Source organism: Myxocyprinus asiaticus, chromosome 13 (assembly GCF_019703515.2).
Source record: "Myxocyprinus asiaticus isolate MX2 ecotype Aquarium Trade chromosome 13, UBuf_Myxa_2, whole genome shotgun sequence".
Classification (NCBI taxonomy): domain Eukaryota; kingdom Metazoa; phylum Chordata; class Actinopteri; order Cypriniformes; family Catostomidae; genus Myxocyprinus; species Myxocyprinus asiaticus.
Genome location: NC_059356.1, coordinates 27,266,279 through 27,289,870, shown reverse-complemented (window position 1 = coordinate 27,289,870; position 23,592 = coordinate 27,266,279). Strand labels below are relative to the sequence as shown.

Here is a 23,592-nt window from a genome sequence, read left to right as displayed (position 1 = left end):
TCCACTGAGAAAATAGGATGAATTTCACCAAAATGACATTATCTTCAGAAAGCTGACTAACAGACTACAGCATCATCAACAGGTGATCGCACACGATCCATCTCTCTCTCTCTCTCTCTCTCTCTCTCACACACACACACATACATCCTTGTTTCTCCAATAACTTGTTAGAAACAGCCCAAGCCGTGATACTAGTTCTAAAGTGATATTTTTGAATTACTAACATCATTTGTTTTGAACCAGCAACTGCAGATGTTTCTGTCACGTAAGAAAGTAGTTCCATGCACAAACGCGTTTTTTATGATCGTACTCAGTTTTTCCAAAAAATTGTACATTTACTTGTTAATTGAACTGTTGTATATAAGCAATATACCACTTGCAAGAGTGCGATATGGCCCTAAATCAGCACTGCTGTGATTACCTACAGCACTCAGCCTGCGGCCTCGTGCCTGCAGCCGAATCACAGCAGTGCTGATGTAGGGCCATATCACACTCTTGCTCGTGTGATATTGCTTAAATACACTACTGAATACATTTAAGAGAGAATATTCAGCCCAGAATTCTTTCTTGAATTGTATTCCGCACAACCCTGTTTATAATTATTGAGAGAGATAAGCGGAGGAGTCGGGAGTGCTGAGAGAGAGAGAGAGAGAGAGAGAGAGAGAGAGAAACACACATGGAGCTGTGTGTGTGTTGTCAAGTTATTATATTCCAGTTCAGTTTTTTAAGTTGTAATTAAAGTCTTGTTGAGTGTCAATCCGTTTCCTGCTTCCTCCTTTACCGATGAACGAGAGGCTTGTATGCCACAGCTATAATTTGTCTTTTAACTTTGTCCTAACTGCCACTAATATTGTAGCTAGGTAAGTGCATATACAGTATGCTTACAGGAGATGTTGTTGTTGGTCTGGTTACTTTAATGCTTCAGTCCGAGGGTATCGCCAGGTTTTATGTCATTAATATGGTTACAGTCATTCCCGATCATAGCAAACAGACAAACAAACAAAGACCAGGTCAAGACTGACCTAATTAGCAATTCAAGACAGATTTTAGAAGCTTTTCTTTGTTACGGTTACTGCTGTAATGTATTCTGTTGAAAAACACAGGCATGTACGTTTACGTAGAGGCGGCTGGATTCGAAAATGTATGCAGCCAACTTGTTGCCTTGCTGCCAGTTAAGGGTTTGCCAAAGGCATTATAGAATAAATGGAACCCCAACGGAAGCTGGTCTCAGAACAGTTTGAAAAGCACCTTTTTCATCCCATCTCTGTATACAGCCTCTGATGGCAGCATTTTCCAGTTTTCATATGCTGCCTAATTATTGTGTCCATGACCTGTAACATGGAGCAATAAATAAGTCAATTTAAAACTAACAATCCTGGTTGTCTGACTCGTCATCTCAACATTACAACTGCAACTACATCAAAAAATTTTAAAAGCCTGAAACTCACCTGAGCTACTTTGAGAGACAGAATGCTCCAGTTCCCTCACACTGTGAATGAGAGGACACCACTGTTCGAAGATCACCCAGACTTTTGTTAAGTTCTTCAAGCGTCTCAGGAGATAGTAAATGTGCAATTCTCTGTGAATTTCTTGAGCAATTATCAATCGCACAAAGTTCTCGCTAGCCACAATTTCCCTGACGTTGAGGTCTTTCAAATTCTTGACATTTTCTTGCTATTTTGTCAAGAACAGCAGCTGCCATTGTTTCCTCAATCCCACTCCAATATTGCATCAGTCACATCATAGGCAGCAAATTGTACTATGATAAAACACAATTAAGATATCTAAAATATCATTTTGACTAGTCAAAACTGAATTACAGATGTCTCTAATCATCGTTGTGGATGTGTGACGTGACAGTTGTGGATACCTTTGACGTCATTGCTGATATCTTAAATGGAATTTCAAATAGGCAAAATATATTTACAGATATCTTTAATGTTGTTTCTTACTAGTCAAATTATAATTGCAGATATCTCAAATTAGCATTCTGACTAGACAAATTATAATTATAATTATATTTGACTTGTGAAAGTGAAATTGTAGATATCTAAAATATAATTACAGATAGTTATGCAAAAGCTTTACAAACCTAAAGTGCTTGCCACAGACATCATGTTCAGAGCAACTGTGCCACCTGGCCTGGCTGCCTTGCTGTCACAAAAGTTTTTTGGCATAGGTCAGCATGATATCAGAGCATGTCAGAGCACACTCAGACACATTTCTTTTCTCCCCAATTTGGAATGCCCAATGTGCTCTAAGTCCTAAGTCATGGTGGCTTGTCTCAATTTGGTTGCAGAGGATGAATTGCAGTTGCCTCCACATCTGAGACCATCAATCCACACCACAGGCCCCACCTAGAGCAAGAACCACATTATAGCAACCATGAGAAGGTTAACCCAATGTGTCTTTACCCACCCTAGCAACCAGGCCAATTGTTTGCTTAAGAAGCCTGACTGGAGTCACTCAGCACACCCTGGATTCGATCTTGCGACTACAGGTGTGGTAGTCAGCATCTTTACTTGCTGAGCTACCCAGGCCCCTGACCCTGGACACATTTCTAATCGGCATGTACCTTGCAGTGATTGGTGCTGCGCAGATTTTGCTCATCTCGAACGAGCCTAAATAAGAGCTGTCAAATCAGACAGCTCTCACTTCTCCTAGTGGATCAGACACCTTCGAGATCAAAGGCAGATATCACGGGATTCACGTTCATGCGCTGTTGCTGATGAAGTGGATATAATTTAATTTCTGTTGCTTTAAAATTAAAATAAATATGATGAAATGGACATTCTATGTACCTGTTATATAATTTCGCCAATAAGACGCGTCTTTCCATCCATTTTTAGTTTAATAAAGACATATTTTAGATATTTCAGAAATATAATAAATATCACACATCCCATTCAAAGATCGCACTGTCAACATGAGTGTTGGGAATATTCACACATAATTTATACACATAAAACATGATATTAGAGATAAAAAATAAAAAAATAAATAAAAATTAAATTCATGGTTGTTAAAGCCGATGAGCATTGTGTCGTCAGAAAGTAATTTCCCATCCTGCGCAGCTCGTGCGCAGCAACTGCGCCGCCTGACTGCTACAACTGCGTTTTTGACATACGTGGTCATGACTAAAGTTGGACAGATTTCTAACCGGCATGCACCTGTCGGTGATCACCGGTGATCGGTTCTGCTCAGAACTTGCTCATCTCGAACGAGCCTAATGATTCACTCATGAAAGTGTGCCCTACGCCCGATCTTACTCAGAAGAGCAGAACTATTTAAGTGAGTACTCTGAATGAAGCATGACATTACTGTATGAATGTACCCTTCGCTAACAGTCTTGTAGAAGAGGGCTTCCTGAAAATATTCGTTTTCTTACTTTTATTTGGAACGACCCTTCGAGTGGCATCCCCTTCCTGCAGTGCTCTTTAGGGGCGCAAAAATGCCGTTTGGAATTCCCGCAACCTACTGGCGTAAAGATTTAATCAGCAGAAATGGGGACTGAACAAGCATTTTGGTGAATGGATTCAAATAACTGAGTTGAATCAAAGTCACTGGGGTGAATCAAAATCTCCACCACTATAAAACACTGTAATCTTGCGCACCCTAGGGTTACTTGACATTAAACGCCACATATTTTAAAAGATCATTAGTGAAGTATGTCGTTTTCTTCATTTGGCAGTAGAGAAAGAGATAAATAATGACTTATATTAAAGGTATGCTGATGTGCAGTAGGATGTGACCTAAAAGATTACAGAGAAGCTAACCTGGGGTTAAAGCTGAAGTGTGAAAAATGTTCTGTGTTAAAAAATACCTTCTCTTATCCCAGCTTAATATGCAGAATAAACAATAAGTAAGCCATTCGTAGGTACATTTTCTCAAGAACTGTAAACACAGTGTCTCTTTGGCGCTAAGAAAAATCCTCTGTTTGTTTTGAGCAACCCATCCAGACTGAAACAACAATGGGACAACCTGTGTGATCAACAGAAGACAAGGCGTATTTGGGAAACTGCTTGAAAAATAATTTTCGCAATTCCATTTGGTGGTGCAGAAATTAAACACATCAGCACTTTAAATGAGAGTGTTCTCTCTCAGAGTGCATATAAAAAAAGGTCTGAGTGCACATAAGTGGATTGAAAGAATGAGCAATCAAGGGCAATGTTGAGGCTGGAAGTGAGAGTTTTGGTACCTTACTGGGCAAAGCTAGCATGTCATTATATGAAGGTTTTAACCCAGCCTGAAAAAAACCTCTAAAATGGACAATAACCTACAGAACCCCATCGCCACCAAGTCAGTGTGTAAGGCAGTTTCAAGGCGACCCCTTTTGTAATAGGCTTTAGACACAAGACATCTAGTAAATGACAATTAAACTGTTGAATTTTCTGATATCTGAATGCAGAAGATGCTAAATAAATGCAGAGAATGATATAATGGTGGTTAACCACTGGTGGCTAAATAAGCTCCTCAAAGCAGATTAAATACCATACCACAGTATATTTATCTAAGAACATAGTAACAAGTCCACTAGAGGGCAGTGCATCTCTTTATTTATAAATTCAGACGTATCAACTTTAGGATTTTGTTTGTTAACCATGTTAAATAGCACAGCTGTTGTGGGCTATGAAAGCAACAAAAAAATCCCCATTTATTAAAAATATGTGGGGGAAAATGAACCTATAGTGAATTATGGATTGAATGTGGCCTTAATGCTTTTGTTTGATTTGGAGTACATGACATAAATAGACGACACACTGTTTTAAATGGTTGCAAAAATATTTAGGTTAAAGGTTTAAAAAGCCAATGAAAAGGTGAAAATATTACCTCATAATAAAGTAATAATGTTTTAACTTAGCGCCTATTAACTCTATATTATTATTATTATTATTATTATTATTATCATTATCATGCACGAGATGCGTGGAAATCTGGATCAATAAAATAATATAAACAATCTGAATTGCTATGTAATGATGCATACACCAATCTGGCAACCCAGTATTTTCACTTTCTCCAAATTGTGACTACGGAAGCCTGTGCGCACGTTGTTCAGACACAAAAATGCAATTGGAAATGTAGCTCACTGGGGTAATGTAAGGGCATCTATAGGATCAGTCTGTGACGTCACCTGTGCATATATTTTTTTTCCTCTGTAGATTACAATACAAATGAGTGGCCTGCAGATTCTGGTCTTTTTCACGGAAAACATATATGGATTATTCGAGCCTACAGTGAGTAGTATTTCATTCTTCCCGTGTAAAAGTCTTGCTGTAGATTTCAAAACAAGAATAACCCACTTTAATTAAGTGATTATTATAACTGCTGTTTGATTGAGATATTATATTGAATTATAGAAAGTTTTTTTAAAAAAATTTTTTTATTTTGTTTGTAATCTTTAAACATGCAGGAATTATCAAAAGCAAATGTAGCTACCACACACAATTAGAGTAATCCCTTTTGGGCTTAGGACGCATTGGAATGACCTAAACACAAAATGTTGCTTCAATATAAGTAATATAATTATAATAACGGTGCCTAATGTTCCCTCGCTGTGTATAGTTATTAGTTCATGGCGAATTCTGCGTGCTCTATACTGGGGATGTGTCTGGCAAGACGTAGAGACATGGCCTACTTTTTGCGCACGTATGGAAACGAGGCGGTGGCTCTTTTCGCTGTTGCTGTGCCAGCCTATGCGCAAATACATCACGGCGCTGGATAGGTCTCCGGGCATTGAGGCTGCGCCTGTGTTGATCATGCGATTGAGTGACGACGGGGAGTCATGTCTAGTCTATGCATGATCAGTGGCTCTGCGCTCCGTATCCCGCTGGAAAAAAGAGTTGGAACTCGATAGCTCTGCGATCGACTCAGTGCCTATGCCCACAATGAATGGCTGTTTCCAGCGCGAGACAGACGAGGCGAGAGAGTGAAGGAGAGCGAGCGCGTCGGACTCCATTGAAATACTGAAACGGCTTCCAGCTAAGGGGTGAGTATCCCGCTATCAAGTCCCCGCACTGGGTCATGACAGGTTGCGTGATATCCGAGGACGGCGGGCGAGCGGTTGTCCTCGGATGTCCTGGTATTTTGGCTGAAATTCGATGGCTCGGAGAATTTTGGGGGGTTGTTTTGGGGAAGGTGTGCGGTGGGGGATGGGCACATACTAATGATACCAACAAAAAGTTTAACCACTTCGCCGACCTCACTGACATGGCTGAACAATCGTGCTGGCAGATGTTCCGCAGCCAGATCTGACTCATTAAAAAACCTGATTTCCCGGACCTTTTTAATGTTTGCAAAACATTGCGTATTTGTACAATAATTTTTAAAACATCAGTTTGAACGTGATTGATGGTGTTGTGGCAAGAACTAGTTAAATAATTTTCCTTATTGGCAGGGTCTAGCTTGACCCCCTACCCCGTGCATTTGTCCCGGGATGACCTGTTGATGTCTGTAAAATAAGACAAGGTGGGGTATCCTAACTAGCGCGAAATTACTATGGAATATTAACTTTAAATTCCGTGTGCTAAAAAGTGTGCACTTGTGTAGTTTAACGATGGTAACCAGTTAGCCTGTTCATTGGATCGCGTTAGATATTGTTGAGTGTTGCAATAGTGTTGCCGTTGTGACTGAGTCGCGTGGAGAACGGGGCGAACCCTAATTTCATCGCTGCTGTGCTAAACACCAAGCAGCTCGAGACCCGTCTAGGCCCGAGGATGTTGGCGCGTTCAACCTCGATGCGGTGCACTGGCAAAAACGGGACAAGAGCGGCAGATGTGCACCGCCTTGGCAAACTTGATCATTTTTTGTGATCATCGGTGCGTCGCGGCGTTTTCTCTCCCGCTCTGAACGTCTACTCCCCACTGCTTTTGTGCTCGCTCGTATGTAGGTGCTGCATTTCTCACAGAGTGGGTCATAGTGAACGCTTGTGCCATCATTCTTCACCCCCCGGCCCGTGCCAGTGGAGAACTCCGGGCGGACGGGCAGATTGACTGACACAAGGTTAGCCTGCCGCCGCCACAGCCTCATAACACTGCTGTACTGTCTAAAGGTTTGCTGTTAATTTTGTTATATTCAACTTATTTGTTCTGCATTGTTGTGCTAATAGTGTTGGCTCATTCGTCGTATGTTTAATAGCTGCGTCTGTACTTTTATCATACAGTTGGCATCACTGTGTCGGATGGGATTGTGGAGCTGAGCTGTTTCTATTCATATAGGGCGAATTGAGGTAAATTTGAGACTTTTTTGACAAAAAAAGTAGCCCAGTTTACCTGAATTCATCCTGTTAGATAACTTAAAGTATAAGCTATGATATAGAGTTCTCATTGAGAATAACTGCGTAAAATATTAATAGTATACCAATTTATTAATTTCATATCGCTTAGTTGCTAATAAATGTTGAGGTCAAAGTTATGAGATGACAGTTTCTATATGTTTAGAAGTGTTATAAGGCCCTGCTGAAAAATAATATTAAATAAAAACAGCAAAAAACAGCTGGTATATGCTGGTCCTGGATGGTAAACCCTCGGCAACCTGGTGCTCAGCTGGTTTAGCTGGAAGACCATATATATCATCTAAAATATTGCCCAATTTTTATGGAAAATCAGATAATCTGAAAGTTAGAAAAGACTCCAGACTGTTACAGATCGTATCTGTCAATTTACTTTCCTGTGTTGTCAGATGGCTCTTGACCATTCCAATATAGCTGACGCACCGATGTATCGCGGCCCATAGGAAAAGATGCTAATGGGGTATCTACGTATAGACATCTGCCCAAAACCCCTCTTAAACCAGCCAACTGACCAGCTAAAAGTGCCTAAAACCAGCAGACCAAACTGCGTGACCAGATAAGACCAACCAGCTTGGTTGGGATATATTAAAAAAAAAACTGTGTTTGTGCATGTTCTCTCTGTGTGTCAACAGGCTGCTTTGGTTGTGAGTAAAGTCTTTAAAAGGTTGTTATCCCTCTCACACACTGTGATAACCATACCTATGGTGTCCCTCTACTTTCCTCCCCCACCCTTGGGGAAAACTTCTTAAACAATCCCTGGGCCTCTCAGTGTGTATTTGTGCCACACTGCTTTCAGGCCAACTGTAAACAAGCCGTTTTGTCTGATGTCTATGGCTTGTATGTGTGAGTGCATGCAAGGGAGGGGGAGAATTGGGGAGAGAGCCTGAAGTCAGACAAAGAGGGTACTTCTTTTACCATGAATGTCCTGTTAGTTCTGTGTGATGATCAGAATAACTTGAGTTATTATGAGTATAACATTGCCCTAGATGTTTTGCCTTAGTCTGCTGTTTTCTAGGCACTGTCTAATCTTGATATGTGAAGTATATCACATCATAGTCTCATGGTTGACTGTGCTATGTTGTTAAGGGTTATTCTGAGATGGGTGAGCTATTCAATGCACAGCTGTGTGTAGCTGACATGATCCTAGAGCTGTTTTTTTTTTTTTTTTTTTTTTTTTTAACACTACCAGTAGTCTACTTGTGATTGCTAAACAATAAGCCATGGGTTTTGCATTGGTGGCAAAAATGTCAGTCCAAGCATTCTTGCAAAGGTAAGGTATAGAATTTTTATTCTGTAGCTACTCAGTTTGCTGAATTGCAAAATCATTTTCTCATCTATATGAGTGCATTTGTTGCCTAAAAAGGAGGGAATCATAAGGACCGGGTGTTTTCGTTGTAAAAACAGTTCTAAACTCCACAGTAACATACTGGACAGCCTATTAAAAGTAGAAAGTGCAGGTTAACTTTTCACAATGAGTTTCCCTTAGAGCAGGACTGAAGGCTTTAATGATGGCTTTGCGCGTGGTGTCACAGTTAGCAGTAATAAGACTGACTGCAGTGTCAGTCAAAGCCCATTGTTTTCCACCCTTTTCCTCAACTATGACCTCAATCACTGAGGTTTAGTATCTCTCTTTCTCCCGTCTCTCTCCCTCCCTGCTGTAGTACTGTAAAGAGTGCCATTTTATCTCTGTCTCAGCTGAATCACCATCGCATTCAGATTAGCAGTCACATCCTGCTCACAGGATTTTAGAGTCTGCTCACCAACCCCCTATTACCCCCCTATTATTATTTAGTTTGAATTAGGGATGCACCGATCAGTATCGGCTCCGATACTGACGTTTTTAGATGGATCGGGTATCGGTGCGATGAGCCCGATCCAAATCCGATACTGTGTGTTAGTCATGTTCGTTCCTGTCAAGCTCCAAAAATGACATAAAAGAACCATAAAAACAACATTGAAGTAGTTCATATGACTCGTATTTTATTCAGAGCAACTTGAATACGTGTGATAGCTCGGTGAATCACAAAAGGCTGTGTTTAATAAGTAAATATATAATATGCATGTGCAGCACCAGCGCGTTATTGAATGGCGCTGCTCTGTTTACACACACTCGCGGCTAGTTTTAGCGTTCACGCATTGCGCAACTTTTGAGTGCTACTTACGAACAACATCTCAGATGTAGATGCTCAATAGTTAGGTTCACTTATAATATACATTATATGGTGCCGGAGGTGCATTTTACCAGAATTTGAATAAGAAGCGAATTAAACTACAGTGAACTTGCTAACAAACAGACACATACAGGACTTCCTGGAGAGTTCAGAATGTCAAAATAAAAGCCAGAGGGTTTTAAAGTTAAAGGTGCATGATTGAAATATAGTACTGTTCTATTTAAAATTCTAAAGCCAATAATAATAATAATGTATTATTATTATTATTATTATTATTATTATTATTATTTGTTTACAAATTATAACAATATTTAAGTTTATTGGGTTCCAAAAAATAACTGTGAATGAAAAGTGAACTGATATCTTACAACTAAATAAAAAAAAAAAAAGAGAGAGATCTGAACACTTTAAAGTCCAGATACAAGTTGAATTTTTTATTTTTTATTTTTTTTTGTGCAAAAAAAACAAAAACTGCCTTTTCTACTGAACACTTAGACTGGAATTACTGTTAATTTTGTTGCAGCATTATCTAGTAGACTAGTTAACAATGAAGTTTTTCTTAATAGTTTGTACATTTATATTGAAATAATGTGTAGTTAAAGGTTTGTGTTTCTTTACATATAATTAGCATCATTCAGTGAGGTATAGGTATTCTAAACTGATTATGAAAAAAACAACACTGGTATCGGATCGGTATCGGCTGATACTGAGATTTAAATATCAGAATCGGATCAGAAGAGAAAAAGTGGTATCGGTGCATCCCTAGTTTGAATGTTTAAGACTGGTCTGCTAAAGGTGTCTACAGGCTTGTCCCAGTGGTCTTATAAAGCTCACCTTTAAAAGTAATAGCCTATTACTAGTTGCTGTTCGTATCTTTGCAACAAACTGTATTGTTTAGTGGATATTACTGCTTCAAAAGCAAATTATGTTTGCAGTAAATCTTCTGGGATAAACTTCTATGCTTTCTGCTGAGAGAATGCTGCTGACAAAGATCTCCTCCTTTCTCCTCTATCTGTCTTCTCTTTCTCCAGTGCCTCTCAGATTTCTCTGGTGGTGCTGGCCATAGCGCCATGGCTCAGACCCTTCAGATGGCGATCCCAAACTTCGGCAACAATGTCTTGGAGTGTTTGAATGAGCAGCGCCTGCAGGGGCTATACTGTGATGTGTCCGTGGTGGTTAAAGGACACACCTTTAAAGCTCACCGTGCTGTGCTGGCGGCCAGCAGCTCCTACTTCCGAGACCTCTTCAACAGCAGCGCGGGCAGCAAGACCCCCACGGTGGTGGAGTTGCCCCCGGCAGTACAACCCCAGAGCTTTCAGCAGATCCTGGCCTTCTGCTACACTGGCCGCCTCAGCATGAATGTAGGAGACCAGTTCCTGCTCATGTACACGGCCGGCTTTCTCCAGATCCAGCAGATCATGGAGAAGGGCACAGAGTTCTTCTTGAAGGTCAGCTCGCCTAGCTGTGACTCCCAGGGCCTCCATAATGAAGAGACCCCTCCTTCAGAGCCTCAGAGTCCTGTCACCCAGACGGCTGCAGGAGCTGTGGCCAACGGAGGTGGTGGGGTGGTGGCTACGGCTGCCAGTCGGCCTGCTTCCTGCCTGACCCCGCTACCCCTGGTATCTCGGGTGAAGACGGAGCAGCCAGAGACTTCGCCCTACTCGGTGGTATGCACACCGGTGGCCAAGCGGCTCTGGGAAGGAAGCAATCGGGAAGGTGGAGCCTCGGGTGGATCGGGCGGAGGTGGGATGAGGAAGGCGGCTCGCTTCTCCCAAGAGATGGCACGCGGGAGTGCTATCCAGCAGCAAGGTAGCATGGGACTTGGTATGAGTCTTGGAATGGGCACAGGGAACCACGGCGGGAGCACCAATGGAAATGGCAATGGCACAAGCAGTGCCACTCCTGAAGGCACCAGCCCAGGTACACTGAGTGCTTATGCCAGTGATTCGCCTATCTCTTACCATGATGATGAGGAAGAGGAGGAGGTAGTTGATGACGGCACTGAAGAGCAGTACAGGCAGATCTGCAACATGTACACCATGTACAGCATGCTCAACGTGGGCGCTACAGGTGAGTCCAAATAATTGTGCCACAAACTGAAACACTTAGAGGAGTTTCAGTTAAATTCATGTTTATGTTCACTGACACCTGGCGACATAGATGCAGCATCTAAGGAATGGGGGGGGTGGCGTAAATCCTATTAATTGCAATCTTCATTTGACCAACCCATATATTGATTCTTAAAATCACAATATCGATCCTTTATTCTGTGTGAGGGGTGCTCATTACATAGATTGTGGTCGATTGCAAGACAACCACTGGTTGATCTCTTGAACAGGCCAAAAGGGAAAGAGAAGAGAGAGAGAAATGACACAAATAACAAAAATCTTGATCACTTTTTATTAACACAATTCGGTTCCTGCACACTGTTTGACTGACTGACAGGCGGCTTATGATGGCATGGTTATGTGCACATGTGCTCTGAGAGTTGCGGTAATGCGGATACATGCCTAAACAATAAGGTAATCAGTGAAAATGCCCATCTTGGTGTGGAATTAATGTGAGCACAGTCAGTTATTCAGTTATTTCTAAAGTGAAGGTGAACAGCGGGTCAGAAAAGTGGGCTTGTAATTTTTTTACGTTGTTGTTACTTTATTACTGACTGTTTACTTGTCTTGAATCATTTCTTGAAAACTTGAAACAGTGTTTGGTAATTGGTATTGAGAATCGTCAAATTCCTTTCATATGTAATCGAAATTGACATTATAATTGACATACCCAAATTAATTGGAATCTAATCAAATAAAGAGCTTGTTAATCAGAATCGAATTAAAATGAGAAATCTGTATCAATTCTCAGCTCTAGCAGCATCAAGCAATAGTGTGTCTAGTAAAGCAGCGCTTCCCAAACCAGCACTTCCTTTGGAACTATTTTGGTTGTCATGCATACAACCTCATGCAGTTTTGGGTTCCCATTTTAACAAGTAAACTATTCTCGATTAAATTTTGTGCTTCTAGACAGGAATATCATCACAGTTAAATTCACCCTTTTTGTTAAATGCTTCAACTGTTCAAAACTCATGAATATTTTATCAGAAGGTCCTCTTATCTTCTCTCGGACGGTATGAGAACTGAATGTGTTCTGATGCCTTTGGATTTCACAGGACTTTTATTAGTCTCAGTCCCAAGAGCTCTGAATTATCTGTCTGTTTTAGTGAGTCAAAAAACTTTGAGGTTTAATCTTCATGACTGTCTAGACAGCATGCACTGAGAACACATTTTTGTCTTCACATTCTGTTTCAGCTCACCCTGAACTTCCTACCTTTTTCCTCTTCTTTCTCCTCTTCAGCAGGTGAGCGTGTGGAGGCCCTCCCTGACCACTCAGAGACACGGCCCAGGATGCGTGGGCGACAGGATCTTGCCTCTCTCCCCGCTGAGCTCATTGCTCAAATCGGCAACCGCTGTCATCCCAGACTTTATGAGGAGGGCGACCCTGCAGAGAAACTAGAGCTAGTTTCAGGTCTGAGATCACTTTAATGTACTTAAAACACACTATTTGTGAAGTGAACAGATTCGTGAACAGCCTTGTGGGTCATACTTTAATACTTCCCTTTGCCAGGTGTATGCACAGGCTGCATTTGTATGAACCCATATCAATTGTAGTGCACATTCAGCTAAAGTGCACAATATTTTCATTACTCTGAAGTGAGTTATTGTAGGGTAACTTGGTTATAGTTAATTATTCTGTGATTTTTGCCTACATGATGTCTGAGTTGGTTCTAAACTTTATCCTATTTTTTAATTTTTTTATGTATGTGCAATCGTATTGATGAATCATGATTTCTGCATAAAAACATTCACACCTTGGATTTATGCACAAATACGCATGGTTAGTGAATGCAACCCAGTGTCTGACTTATCATCCATCCATTAGTAATGATGCTCTGCATAAGAGAGTGCGTTGCTCTGCGTGTCTTGTTAACCAGTACAAGTTTTATGCTGAAGAAAACACAAACAATAAGCCAAAACATCTCGAGTCAAAAGCGCATTATAGTCGGATTGAACTTGCTTTTGTTGTTCAAGGAAATGTCATAACACTCTATATGCACTCTCTTGTAAATTGCTTTCTCAGGAAAACATCTGCGGATAAAACACTGTTAAAGTTAATCTATAAAATGGAAAAAAGTGAAGATAAACAGCATAATACTACTAAGTCACTTTCAATAGCCCATGAAAAGCAAATTATCTCTTGTGGTGATTGATAGGTCAACCGTGTATGAAGAAGCCTTGTTTTGGTATTGTGGTATAGAACAGGTTTTGTTGAATGACTGTACGGTAATGGAGGCTTTTGTAAGTTGCACGCTGTACAGCATGGCCTTAAGTGAGCCATCCGACTGGCTCTTCTTAAAACCCATAACGGAGGAATTCCGCCAATTACTGGAGCTTTATTTAAACAGCATCCACATATATAAACATGCAACTGAAAGTGCTTTACAAATATGATAAAAGAAAGCATATGAACAAGACCAGACATGATGGAATAAAAATTTGGAAAATGAAATTGGAATTGAAGCAGAAGAGAAGACTAACGATAACAAGGTCTTTAGAAACAATGTCATCAGAAAGACATTAAAAGATGAACAAATACAAAAGCGCTGGAGGAATGAAAACCAAAAATGGAAATTAGACACAAATACAGAAATTGCATAGTTAATTAAAAGCATGTAGGAAATAAGCTTTAAATGATTTTTGTAATTAAGTAAAACATTAAAGTTTATTTAATTTTTATTTATTTTTTATTTTTTTGCTATGGGGGAAGATTTTGGCTTTTGGTTTATAATGAAAATTGGTTTATAAAAGGCCACTTTGATTGAAGAACAAACACAAACATGAAAACAATTCATATATACTGTACAGTGGGATACAAGAGTCCACTAGTGAAAATGCTTCTATTTTGCTCTCGTTTAGAATTTATATAAAAATATAAAATGACAGCATGCACTTGAGTTTGCAAGGACTCCAAAAGTGGTTCAGATTTGTTCAAAACCTGATCATCCTTACCTCAGCATGATTTGAGAATGTTGCAAGGAGCATTTTATGGTCTTCAATTGAAGCAAGTAAATCTGACCTTTTGTACAAAGGAGTTAACATCATGATCTCACAAATCACAATGTTATTTTATCTGTGTTTACAGAAATAGTGGATTTTGAAAAGACTAAAACAAATAAGTTATGATGTGAAATGAAGAAGTAATAGTCTACGTTAGAATCTGCACATATGATTTCAATTTTGGTCACTAATCAAATAAGCAAGCAAATGTGTGACATTGACCATGATAACTACTTTTCACAAAAGTTCAAGATGCACTTTGGAACAATCTCAAAACATGCTGGGCTAATGGATCCTCAGGTTTTTTAGGTTCTTTCAAGATCAAGTTCACCCAGTGAAGTACAATAATTATTATTATAATTATATATCTTGAAAGAATTATAATTATTATAAGAAAAAATAAAATGAACTTTGGTTAAACGGTGGTGATTTAAATTTCAGTTCATAGTCAATGACAACAGAATTTTATCTTGTATTAGTATTCATTCATTTTTGTCATCAGTATGAATTTATGCCAATTGAGAAGTCATAAAAAGCTTGTCACAATCTTTAATTATGTGTCAGTTTGTATATAGAGAATCATGTATATGATCATGGTCCACAGGCACCAGTGTGTACATCTCAAGAGCTCAACTGATGAACTGTCACGTCAGTGCAGGGACAAGACACAAAGTTCTTCTGAGGAGGCTGCTGGCTGCTTTCTTTGATAGGTGAGTCTGGTAAAAATAAAAGTTTTCCTCTACAACTATGAAACTGTAAGGTGTAACTCTTTCTCTGTATGACATACAGGAGCACTCTGGCCAACAGTTGTGGAACTGGCATCCGTTCCTCAACCAATGACCCTAGCCGCAAGCCACTGGACAGCCGTGTGCTGCATGCAGTCAAGTGTGAGTTGCTGCTCTATTTTATCTCAGATACTCGCCATTCATAAGTTGAAATAGAGCTGTTCAGCTTGTAGTCCTAAAACCTGGAAAAGATAAAGTTATTTTTAAGCCATGGGTTCCCTCTGGATTTTCCAGTGAAATTTTTAGAATAGTGGTTTTTCGATTTAGTAAAATTACTTTGAGACCTTCCCAGTTTATTCTGCAACATAAATTACAAAGCCATAACTCAAGCCGTTGTGAGCTTTAAAAATCTAAAAATCAAGTTGCTAGATAAGGACTATGAAGGTTGTCTGATTCGTAACACATGTAAACTCACAAATTGTAACAGTTACAGTCCTTATTTAGCAACATATTAGCAACTTACATTTTGAAAGCACACAATGGTTTCCAAATTCCTGTTTGAGGTATGATTTTGTGTAATTGATATTGTAGAACGAAATGTGAAAGTCTCCTCAAGTAATAATAATCATAGACCTTTAGTTTTCTGGAATCTGTTTGAAAACAGTGATTATGTTGGCTCGACAAAGCCAACATACCGTTATACTACAGACTTGGTTAGTTTTTTTTTATAGCTTTCAAGTTACATCCACCAAACTTGGTACAGACCTTCAGACTGTTCTGACTTATGGTGTCTTTTCTAACTGATCGAACTTGGCGGCGATCAAAATCCCATAGACTAACACCCTGTCTACACCAGACGTGAGCTGACACTAAACGGATGGCCTGTTCTATTTTGCACTGCACGCACTGGCGCTACTCCTGCCAACAAGATAAATAAATGGTTTAGAACGTTCACTTTGACGTGTACAGTGTGTTGTGACGTCGACATTGCTCGTGTCCGGTGTAGACTGGGTGGCGACATTCACACAGCAGCAGAATTCGGTTGTCAGACCTGTTTTGAGTGCTTAATACGGTTAGGTTCACACACAGGATGGTTATTTACTGGTGTAAGAACCTCATTCTATAACCAAACTGACACCCGCAAATTTTCAGGTCTCACAACCGCATTCTCGGCAGACCTGTGCTGATTGAACTGAACCATACTGGACAACAAGTTGTTAGTTATGTCATGAACAGTGAGAGACACGCTACACTGTACATGCGCATGTCTCGTGTTTCATGTGGATTTTTTTTTTTAACTCATGGCGACGGAGAAATTAGCTGCGTGTCATGCGAAGATCCAGCCGCTTTTTTCCACCGGCTGCTTACAAGCCGCGCAACACAAAAGCTGCGCTCTGCACTCAGTTAAAAAGCATTCAAAGCCGCTGTCGGTTAATTATGAACTGATCGATGAACTAATTTATTTAATAATGTGGCGGCAATTGTGATAAGACATGCCAGTCTTATGGACATTGCTATCTTTTAGTCACTGTCACTATGGTTACAGCTGTTAGAATACGGTTGAGACTTCAGTTGTTCGTTCATACAGACAGCATTCGAACTGCTACTGTAAACTGTTGTATGAATGGGACATTTCAAGACTCACACCAGTAAGTAAAGATGGTTGTCAGTCCCAAACACTGACTATGTGGACGTAGCCGGTGTTACATTCACAGAATGTAACTCTTTCACTGAACGTTTGTGATTTCAAACTCCAACTGTAAAAAAAAAAATTTTTTTTTAAAGTAAACAAAAAGGCACGGAATGTTTGAGGTTTCAAACAAATTGTTGACTAATTTAAAAGCAAATACACTCAAGGCCTTAAATCTTCTTTGTTGCTCCTATCTGTCTATCTCACTTGATTTTCTTAAAACCTTAAAATCTCAAGCTTTTGTAACCTTTTTTTCTAAATTGTCAGACCGGCCTTTGTCAAGTCAACAAAGTTTGTCTTGACAGACTTTAGCTATATTATTTTTTCAATTCCATTTGGTGACAGAAGTGGTGCATAAATTACACACTTCAGCTTGAAAAGCTAATTAAAGGTACTGTAAGCATTTTTTTGCCATTCTGCAACTTCCCAAACTAGCCATTGAATTTGCCACGCCCCCTCTTTCCGGTAATAGGAATGTTTTCTGCATGTCATTTTATAAATAATCACTTACAGCACCTTTAACACTAACACATGCATATCTAGAAATACACCAGTCAGAAATGTCTCCCTTTCATATGTCTCTGTCAACAGTTTACTGCCAGAATTTTGCCACCAGCTTTAAGGAGAGTGAGATGAATGCCATTGCGGCAGACATGTGCACTAATGCTCGACGCGTGGTACGGAAGAGCTGGATACCCAAGCTAAAGCTACTGATGGCAGAGGGCGATGCCTATGCCAATTTCCTCCCGGACAGCATCAAGATAGAAGCGGATGGCCTGGGGCCGGAGCCTAACTTTGAGACGGCCAGCTTGGAGGGCGGCGCCGTGGAAACTGGAGGGTCATCGGGCGAGTCTCTGCAGGGTGTGGGCGGAGACAGTGGCACTTTGTTTCAGTGAGTGTCCCAGCAAGGAAAGCCCCATCCCCTCTGCCGCCCCACCTCCCACCCTGCTGTGTGATTCTGGGCTCTGCTGCTTCTGACTGGGATGGGAAGGGAGAGTCGGGTAGGAGTTTGGAGGAGAAAGCAAAGTCTGTAAAGGCTAGCGTAAGGAGGAACCCGAGGGTTTTATGACAGGGGCACAATTTTCTTTTCAATCATTTTTGTTTTTGCTAAATAACCCTCTTTTGCACAGAAGATCCCCTTGCCTCCATGCTCTGCAAATAGTTATGTAGTCACTGATTCTATTGAAATACATAGCCTAATTAGGACCAGGAAAAGAAGTTTAGTTTTCCTATTTCACACACACACACACAGTCGCACCCGCTCTACTGGAGGCTGAGGTTCCCTGATCTCACTGTACTGAATTTGAATGTATCCGTTTGTAGCACCTGGCTATGTAAGACTAGCCGATTGTATTTGGCCCAAGAAAGAGAGACAGGAGAAATGCTTGTCATAAGAGCTAAAGAACAGCAGATGTAGAAAGTAGTGAAGGAGTAGGTGGCATATTCTGTCTCTCATTCTGTCTAAAATGGAAAGAATTTGATAGCCTCCTCTCCTTCCATTCCTCTCGAAGTATATGTGGGATCTTAGTCTGCCAAGTTCTTTGTTTTATGCCGCCGTTTTCTTCCTCTCCCTTTTCTGCTTGTTTCACTGTGTGTGATGGATGAATCCAGAGTTGATGAAAAATTAAGGACTGTAAATGATAAAAATATATTTATCTGCTCACATATTTGGAGTGCGAGAGAGAGGGATTGTTTTAAAATCTGTGTGTGTGTGTGTGTGTGTGTGTGTGTGTGTGTTTTCAATGTTTGTGAAGAGACACCTTGTTGTGGGGCTTTAAGTGGAAATAGTAAAATAATGAGGACTATTTTTGCATAAGGATTATCTTAAATTTCAAAGACTGGTGCTTGGCTTGGATCTGGATGGCCCTCTTGTATGATTATGTCCTATTTGATTGGCCCTTCAATTTGTTTGTTGCCAGTTTTTACCAATGACGTACGACTTTGGTTTGTTGATTTGTGCCATGGCTAACATACATACTGGTTCTAATGGACAAGGAACCGGTTGATTAATCAGAAGTAAAGCAGGCAGATTCAACATGACTTTAAGAATGACTTTGTGTAGAACAAAAAATGAAATGTTTTTAGTCTGTTAACCTTTTAGCTTTCTTGACCCCAACCCCCCACCCCCCACCCCCACCACCACCACCACCATACAGAAACACGCATTTACAGCCCTGGGGGAAGGGAAGTCATGCTTCTTATTGTTAGTCACTTTACTGTCTTAATGTTTGAGCCTGACTTTGTGTGTTTAGGAGTGGAGGAGGGTTTACATTGCCTGTGTCCCAGGAGAGGAATGATTGAGCTTCTCCATGTTGCCCGTGTCCCTGTTTGGGCAGCTGTGTGTGCATATGTGAGTTTGAGCCTGTGCTCGCTTAGGCAAGCATGTCTGTGTCCGCACAAGTCACCATCTGTATACATTCCTTGCACATAGTTGGTACTGCGCGTTTGCATGTGGGTGATGTGTTGATTCGGGAATTTAAGGAATGTTTGTTTCTGTGTTTATGCGTTGGTGGCACATCCTGTACGGATGCTTTTAAGAAAATTCGCCCATCTGAAAGTTTTCTATAACCCATGAACTTTTTGCATATCTCAGATTTCCATCAGGATTTGAATGGGATTGCAGGTGAGGTCTTAATGTCCGGTTAGGCATGGCTTTAAATGCACATGTCTCGCTAAAACAGAAAAATTATAGTTTAGGCTATTTTAATATTTCATGTGTGTGCTTGTATGTATGTCTGTGTTGGGTCATCTCCTGGGACACAACTGCCCCCTTGCTGATAGAGGAAATGGACCTCTTTGCACCTTTTCGTCGACTGAACAAGAGCTTTTTGCACCTTTTTTTGTAGAAAAGATTGGTGGATTGTGCACCTTTTTTGTAGAGCGTAATCGATGGTTTTTGGACTAAACGTGTATGTGTCAGTAATCTGGCCCAGAACAGTATGCACCCCTGTGTCTGTGACCAGCCATGCTGAATACTGATGTAAATATTGAAGAGACTGTTGAACAGATTTTGACCACGTTTTTTAACAGGTCGTATGTCTTTTTCATTGATGGCTTACATTAGGTCTTTCACCCCTCTTGTTTTAACTCATGTTTGCTCTTTCTTTTATTTGCATAACCAAGTCTGGCATACCTGCTGTTTGTATATCTGGGAATTGTAGTTCTTTTTTCTTTTTCTTTTTTCCAGGCTTAAGAGTCGTAGCAAATAAAGTGAACTCCTGGCAAGTTTACTACTTCAAGTGGTCTGGTTCAGGTTTCAAACAAAATGAGATGACCTCTTTTTTTCGTACTAGAAAACAATAATGCCTCTTGTGTAGAAATGTTTAACATTGACAAGCCTGCAAAATTGATATCTGGCATTGAAAATGTCACAGACTTGCATGCATCCATTTCTTTCATTTTGTTTCTCCATTCTTTTTACAGCCCACATGTACTGTATTTACTTTAAAAAAAAAAAAAAAAAAATACTACTAATACAAGTTGAAAGAGTTGACTTGCCAAGTTTTTTTAAGGATACAATATAGAGTTGTTTGATGATAGAGTACTGAGTATTTTTTCATTTCTTTGTATTGACTAAAGTGCTGGGAAGGTGGGGCCATGGTGAGGGATGTATTGGTGCTATGTGTGCTATTCTATAGATGTTTAAGGCCTGCTGGGTCACTGGTGCCTTTTCAGGAGGACAGTGGGTGATGGACTGCGTGTATCGCTGGGTGGAGCGGTGAGCAGTGGCGCTTTTCTCTCCTCTCGCCGGCAATGACTGTGCCAGTGTTTATGCGTCCTCCATTTTGATGGCACAGATCACATATGCTGCATGCGTTGCTGGAGAGGACTGGCTGTTTCTATGCGCCACCTGCTGTCTGTGTGTTGTTACTGCAGCTTAGATGTACTACTTACAGTCATCACCAGGTGGTGTCATACCTGAGAAAAATGACGCTTTAACTGCTTGTTTGAGCATCCCAATCAGTTTGACACAGCAACGTTTGTCCAACCAACAGAAGCGTTATTTTGCGATTCAGCTTGGACACGCTAGTTGTGCAGAAATTACACACTTCACCTTTAAAAAAAAAAAAAAAATTATATATATATATAATTTTTTTTTGGGGGGGGGATAAAATTAGGATTTGCTTATTTTTTTTTTTTTTTTACCCCAGTATATGAAAGGTTTCTATATAGTGGGAATGAAGGGACCAGTGTTAATAAAAAAAATAAATAAAAAAAATTAAAAAAAAAAGGGCCAGGATGTCCATATCATGCTGCCTATATGTCTGATCTCTATTCCTGAGTAAAAGCACCTTTTCTAGGGTTCATGTTTATAGACCTGCTCCCCGGCACCTTGAAATTCAGTCTGACTTTGTCAGAGAGCAGATAGATGGCAGACGTTTGCGGGGGGGGTGGAGAAAGAGTGTGAGAGTTTAACTGCCCATTTATCTTGTGATTCTTCCTTTCAAAACATTGTAATACAGTCTGTTAAGGTAATGAGCATTGTAGATCATTTTAAATTAGTAACCTGGCAGAAGCGAGTGAGAGTATGGAGTGGTGTATTAAAAATGAATAAGTGAACTTTTTGTCTCCCTCTCTGCAAATGCAGAAATTGGGCCCATCAGTTCTGGAGCAACCAACTGGCTGTATTTGCAGGTTTTCCTTTGGCTTGCAGCTTTCGTTGCATTTTGTCAACCTAAGTCTCTTTAACCAGAATGCAGCATGGCTATTCCACTCTAAACAACAGACGTACCACATAAAGATACTCTCACATCTTTCTCTGCGTGTTGCGTTCTGTTCCAGCACACCCCAACACTCTGCTTTCAGTCCCTTCCCTATATGCGATGACGATGATGATGGTAGGGTTATATTTTCAAATGTTTTTGTTAAGTAACATGCGACAGTTGGACAAACTAGCGTCCAGGTGTCACGAATTCCAGAGAAATACAGACAGGATGGGAATGACATCAACTCGCTTGAACACTCAAATACAAAAAAATAAAAAAATGAATTAAAAAAATGGTTGTAAACCTTTTTTTACGATGCAGTGTCTCACTTTCTATGACTACATCCCTATACAAATCTATATACTGTATATTACATAGAAGCACTAATGAAGTTTGATTGTTAGTCGTGCACTCTCAGCATGAGTTGTAACCCATATCCAGCTGTGCTCATGCAGTGACCCTGTAATGCCAGTGCTCATCCACTCCATTCTGTCTGTTCAAAGTGCCAATAACTTTGTGAATCCCTAACTGTGACCCAATATTATCAAAAGTAATTGCACATTAACTACTGTATAAAAAGTAAAAGAATAAGAGAAAAGTCAAAGGATACAGCTGAATATCTTAATAAAAATTTGTAACAAAGGTTTCCATTTCCTCCTCGGCTCTTTATTGGGTGTTGCTATGCATAAGCGGTTGAAGTATTAGTGGGGTTCTGAGTTCACTTGTAAAAACTCAAATTTTTAACCCTAATGAAAATCTTGAGTTCTTATGTTTATATCTTAAAAATACACTCTGTTGTACTCGTAGATACTTTGCTGGGGGTTTTATAAAATACATTAAATGCATTTACAGGTCACATACAGAGGTTGCGCCATAAATATCTGACAGACTGAGTTCATTTCAATCATGGTCTATATTCATCCATCATATTATTTAAATATGCATGAAACATAGTATATTTGTCAGTATATGTTGTCTTGATATAGTCAACATTTTCAGTTTCACATATGGACACATGAAAACTGATGCACAGGATCAAATATACAGAATGTATGATAGTTCTAACTCTAGAGAGCACATCAGTATGAAGACAAATCCCAGACATCTAGAGGCAATTTTGAAGTCCCGGCATGACGCTTTTTTAGGTCCGAAAAAGAGGACATATGGTCACCTTAATTTACTCACCCTTGTCATCTCAAACTCATATGACTTTCTTCCGCGGAACACCAATAAAGATATTTTAATGGAGATATGATGTCTGTTTGCCATATAATGCAAGTGAATGGTGACCAAATTTTCAAGCACCAAAAATGACATAAAGGCAGCATAAAGGCAATCCATAAAACTCCAGTGGTTTAATCCATGTCTTCAGAAGCGATCCAATTGGTTTTGGGTGAGAACAGACCAAAATATAACTTCTATTTTGCTATAAATCTTGACATCAGCAGTCTCCTTGGTGATCATGACTTCCAGCTCGATTACCCTTCCTAGCGCCATCTAGTGCTCTGCCAGAGATTCTTTTATTTACTGAGATAACAACCTCTGTGTCCACAGCTCTACAAGAAGAGAGATCATAATGGTCAACTAGTATAGCACAACAGTAAGTCACTGTTTGCGGATACCATAGAAATGAATGGGGAGAGCTGTAAACTGACACCTACCTGTCACAAAATCGTCTGTGACATCTCTTATAAAGCAGCAATTATATCGTAGTAAACTCCACACATAGTCCATTCCAAAAGGATTGTTTAGTGTAAAACTTGTTGAAGATTAGTGGACAGGTGCTCAATTCATATGGACTGAACCACTTGAGTTTTATGGATTACCTTTATGCTGCCTTTGTCATTTTGAATCTTAAAATTTTGGTCACTATTCACTTGCATTGTATGGGAAAAAAAGAC

General features: G+C 40.0%; 1 protein-coding gene across 6 annotated transcripts; it reads left to right on the top strand.

Annotated features, from left to right (window-relative positions):
- Positions 1-5,080: 5,080 nt before the first annotated feature.
- On the top strand, positions 5,081-22,337 carry LOC127450695 (nucleus accumbens-associated protein 1-like). 6 transcript variants are annotated; one of them, XM_051714976.1, is made up of 6 exons: positions 5,081-5,237; positions 10,494-11,532; positions 12,814-12,981; positions 15,175-15,280; positions 15,360-15,457; positions 17,577-22,337. In XM_051714976.1, exons 1-6 carry the CDS (start codon positions 5,175-5,177, stop codon positions 17,879-17,881), a joined length of 1,779 nt encoding a protein of 592 aa, XP_051570936.1. In that variant the 5' UTR covers positions 5,081-5,174; the 3' UTR covers positions 17,882-22,337. The 6 variants fall into 6 exon arrangements, with proteins under 6 accessions (XP_051570936.1, XP_051570935.1, XP_051570940.1 ...); XM_051714975.1 differs by having other exon boundaries at positions 12,811-12,981; XM_051714980.1 differs by lacking the exon at positions 5,081-5,237 and adding an exon at positions 5,761-5,989 and having other exon boundaries at positions 10,504-11,532; positions 12,811-12,981.
- The last annotated feature ends 1,255 nt before the right edge of the window (positions 22,338-23,592 follow it).

Coding starts and splice junctions, on each gene's coding strand:
- LOC127450695 (XM_051714975.1), top strand. CDS start 5,175: ATGAGTGGCCTGCAGATTCTGGTCTTTTTCACGGAAAACATATATGGA. Junction 5,238..10,493: donor ATGGATTATTCGAGCCTACA/GTGAGTAGTATT, acceptor CTCTTTCTCCAG/TGCCTCTCAGATTTCTCTGG. Junction 15,458..17,576: donor TGTGCTGCATGCAGTCAAGT/GTGAGTTGCTGC, acceptor CTCTGTCAACAG/TTTACTGCCAGAATTTTGCC.